Raw genomic sequence first — 3,435 nt, 5'->3', positions numbered from 1 at the left:
AACATCTCAGTATTTTTCGAATTTGTGTCAACATTTTTCGATGTCGCATTAACAATAATTAAAAGAAATCATTTAAAATTTTGTAGAATACATGAAATTTTGTTTTAATTTATAATTTTTTTTTAAAAAAAGTAATATTTACTGATAAATATTGAAAAAATTTCAAAACAATAAATAAAAAAGAAATTTAGATTTCAGTTTGATTTTTTTAAAAACTACAATGATTATACCAAGACATTTGCTAACAGAATCTCCATCTTCCCTGTCATCCTCTCCCCAAAACCTCCTATTATTAGGCAATCTATGAAGTCATGTTTTCATATATATATATATACACACACACACACATATAATTATATATATGAGCTCTTCTTTATACTAATATCACACTCTCTTCTTCATCAAACAAATTCCATAGTATATCAATCCAAACTAAAATTAATATCCAACAAAAACCAGCAATGGAACAGTTCTCCATCAACAAGAACTGCTCTACATTGTACACAGGCGTCCCGTTGATAGATATCTCGAAACCCGATTCGAAGACGCTGCTCGTAAAGGCCTGCGAGGAGTTCGGATTCTTTAAAGTGATCAACCATGGAGTCCCGATCGAATACATGTCGAATTTGGAGGCCAAAGCTGTAAACTTCTTCTCTTTGCCTTTATCTGTCAAACAGAAAGCTGTGGCTCCTCACTTTTTCGAGTATGGAAACAAGGTGATTGGTTCCAGCGGCGATTTCGGTTGGGTGGAATACTTGATCCTAACGACCAATACCGAATCCAGCCGCCGAAATTTCTCATCCATTTTCGGCGAGGCTGCCGAAAACTTCAGGTGAGCAATTATGAAACATGATCAAGAAAGACTTGGTAACTTAGAATTCGATTTCGAAATACTTAACCTTTCGTTCCATCCCTGAAACTTGGATTAATCTGAATAAAAATCTGACATTCTAACACACTTAGTTTCTTTCATGTGTTTCTTTTTCAGTCGGGTTTTGAATGAATATGTGTCAGCTGTGAGGAAAATGGCTTGCGAGATTCTTGAAATGCTGGCTGATGGACTGAAGATCGAGCCAAGAAATGTGCTGAGCAAACTTCTAATGGATGACCAGAGCGACTCGATTTTCCGGCTGAATCACTACCCTCCTGTCCCGGAATCCAACGGCAAGAATAATTTGATTGGATTCGGAGAACACACAGACCCGCAGATCCTTTCTGTGCTGAGATCCAATAACACTTCGGGCCTCCAAATCTCTCTCAAAGATGGGGATTGGATTTCCATTCCTCCTGATCAGAATTCTTTCTTCATTAATGTTGGTGATTCCTTGCAGGTAACCTCTTCAATTCTCTTTATTTCATACCAATTCTCACGTTTTTTTTATCATTGTTTCATCGATAGGAAAATTATTATGTGTTATTTTTTTTTTATCATCTATGTTGTTAATTTTAATACAAGTCATATACTTTTCAATTTTTTTTTTTACTTTAATCATTTCTCATCGGAAAGATAAACGTGGCACTGCATATGACAGTCATGTCGGTAGTGACACATCGTACCACATCAATAAAATGACTAAAATTATATATAAAAATATAGACTAATATTGAAATTTAATAATATAATAAACCAAAATAAAAAAAATATAATGACTGATCCCGTACTCTCTATTGTTCATCCTCCAATAACTAAAAAAAAAAATTATTTTTTACGCTTAAACCTTGAATGTGATGTTCCACCACAATCCATGCTTTGTACGAAGAAATATAATATTAATTTTCCCCATCACATATTATATGGTCAGCATCATTCATGACCTATTATTTTCAATCGCTTGTTTCAAAGACGTGTGATGTGAGTGTAATAAATTACGTATATATTTTGGGTTGCGATGATATAAAGTTGTTAGATTTGACTCCAATTATTTAGCATGTGTGTCCATTAAGTTTTCCATGCACGCATTTTTAGTGGAATTATAATTATTTAATGAAGAGCTACTAGATGAATCTTAATAAATTCTTCCAACAACTTGGTATTAATTGGCAAGTCACATTCACTTGAATATTTGTGCCCATTTATCCATATTCACTAAGGATATGTAAAAATGATCCTTGCATAAAACACATATATATATGAAACGTGTAATTTTGAATTGAAAATGTGTAGGTTGCATAGTTTATATCATCAGAATGATGATTAATACGAAAGTTGAGACGATCTTCTGCTTGATTATCATATATTGAGAATCTATGTAATTATTGAGAAATAGACTCGACAGAAACAATAACAGTCTACATGTATTAAAAACGCATTCAATTTTTTTTAACGGGCCTACGGTTTCAATTTCATTAAAATGATTATGACATCGTGATAGGATATCGCTAAAAAGAATATCTAACCGTCAATTTCATTATTTTAATGTTAAAATTATTTTTAAAAATATTTGAGTTATGTTGTTAACAAATAGGCAAACAAAGACATCTTGTTCTACAACTAATACTAGAACTAAACATAGGAATCCAACAACTAATATTAGAACTAATTATAAACTCACAATATAATATGAATTCATACAATTATTGGGAATGTGAAAGTGGCCCATACGCGTTGATCAATGACATGTTCAATTCGTTAATGGTCCTACAATTTCAATTTCGTTAAAAGTGTGTGGAAATCTTGATGTAGTAGTGCCAATTATGAAATGTTGGTATTTAATTTTTCATTCTCATTATTTTATGAAAATATATATAGTCAATTTTTTTGGATAGGTAAGTCATTGGGTGTGACTTATGTGTGAAAAACATCATATCTTGGCTGTCGGGAAATATTATCCATCTTATTCTAAAAATCCAGACTAAATTACCCATAGGTGATGACGAATGGAAGATTCAAGAGCGTGAGACATAGAGTCGTGGTGAACAACAAGAAGGAATCGAGAGTGTCGATGATTTACTTCGGAGGACCACCATTGAGTGAGAAGATAGCTCCATTGCCATCTTTGATGAAAGGAGAAGATAGCAGCTTGTACAAAGAGTTTACATGGTTTGAGTACAAAAGATATGCTTTTCAGTCGAGATTGGCTGATAATAGGTTGGGCCTTTTTGAAAAAATTGTTGCCTCTTAATTTACAATTTCTCATACATTTGTAGTATTTTACTCTTCGATTTAACGTTCCTTTTATGGAAAAAGCTGCCTCTATTTAATTACCACTTTTTTTCCCTTGTCTTAAATATTGTGATTTAAAGCTAATAACTGCTATCATGTCGTTGGTGGTAAGTGTCCTTGTATGTTATCATTCAAACCACCAAAATTAAATGGGAAAAAATAGTGTCATTGTCAAAGAAAGTTCTTCGTTCTCTCTCATTTTTAATTATTACCAACGGTGAAGTACAAGCTTATTGCGTCGCTTAGAAAAAATAATTTCCAAAATAATATCA

General features: G+C 32.5%; 1 protein-coding gene across 1 annotated transcript; it reads left to right on the top strand.

Annotated features, from left to right (window-relative positions):
- Window positions 1–262: 262 nt before the first annotated feature.
- On the top strand, window positions 263–3,209 carry LOC142543241 (gibberellin 2-beta-dioxygenase 1-like). Its single transcript, XM_075650376.1, has 3 exons — window positions 263–832; window positions 989–1,331; window positions 2,868–3,209. The coding sequence occupies exons 1-3, from the start codon at window positions 462–464 to the stop codon at window positions 3,120–3,122; spliced, it is 969 nt and encodes a 322-aa protein (XP_075506491.1). The 5' UTR covers window positions 263–461; the 3' UTR covers window positions 3,123–3,209.
- The last annotated feature ends 226 nt before the right edge of the window (window positions 3,210–3,435 follow it).

Source organism: Primulina tabacum, chromosome 4 (genome assembly GCF_025594145.1).
Source record: "Primulina tabacum isolate GXHZ01 chromosome 4, ASM2559414v2, whole genome shotgun sequence".
Classification (NCBI taxonomy): Eukaryota; Viridiplantae; Streptophyta; class Magnoliopsida; order Lamiales; family Gesneriaceae; genus Primulina; species Primulina tabacum.
Note: the sequence above shows the minus strand (reverse complement) of the source record. Positions and strands in the feature narration are given on the sequence as shown.

Excerpts from the sequence above, each read along its gene's own strand:
- LOC142543241 (XM_075650376.1), top strand. The coding sequence starts at position 462 with ATGGAACAGTTCTCCATCAACAAGAACTGCTCTACATTGTACACAGGC. Across the intron at positions 833-988 it reads GAGGCTGCCGAAAACTTCAG|TCGGGTTTTGAATGAATATG; the intron begins GTGAGCAATTAT and ends TTTCTTTTTCAG. Across the intron at positions 1,332-2,867 it reads ATGTTGGTGATTCCTTGCAG|GTGATGACGAATGGAAGATT; the intron begins GTAACCTCTTCA and ends AATTACCCATAG.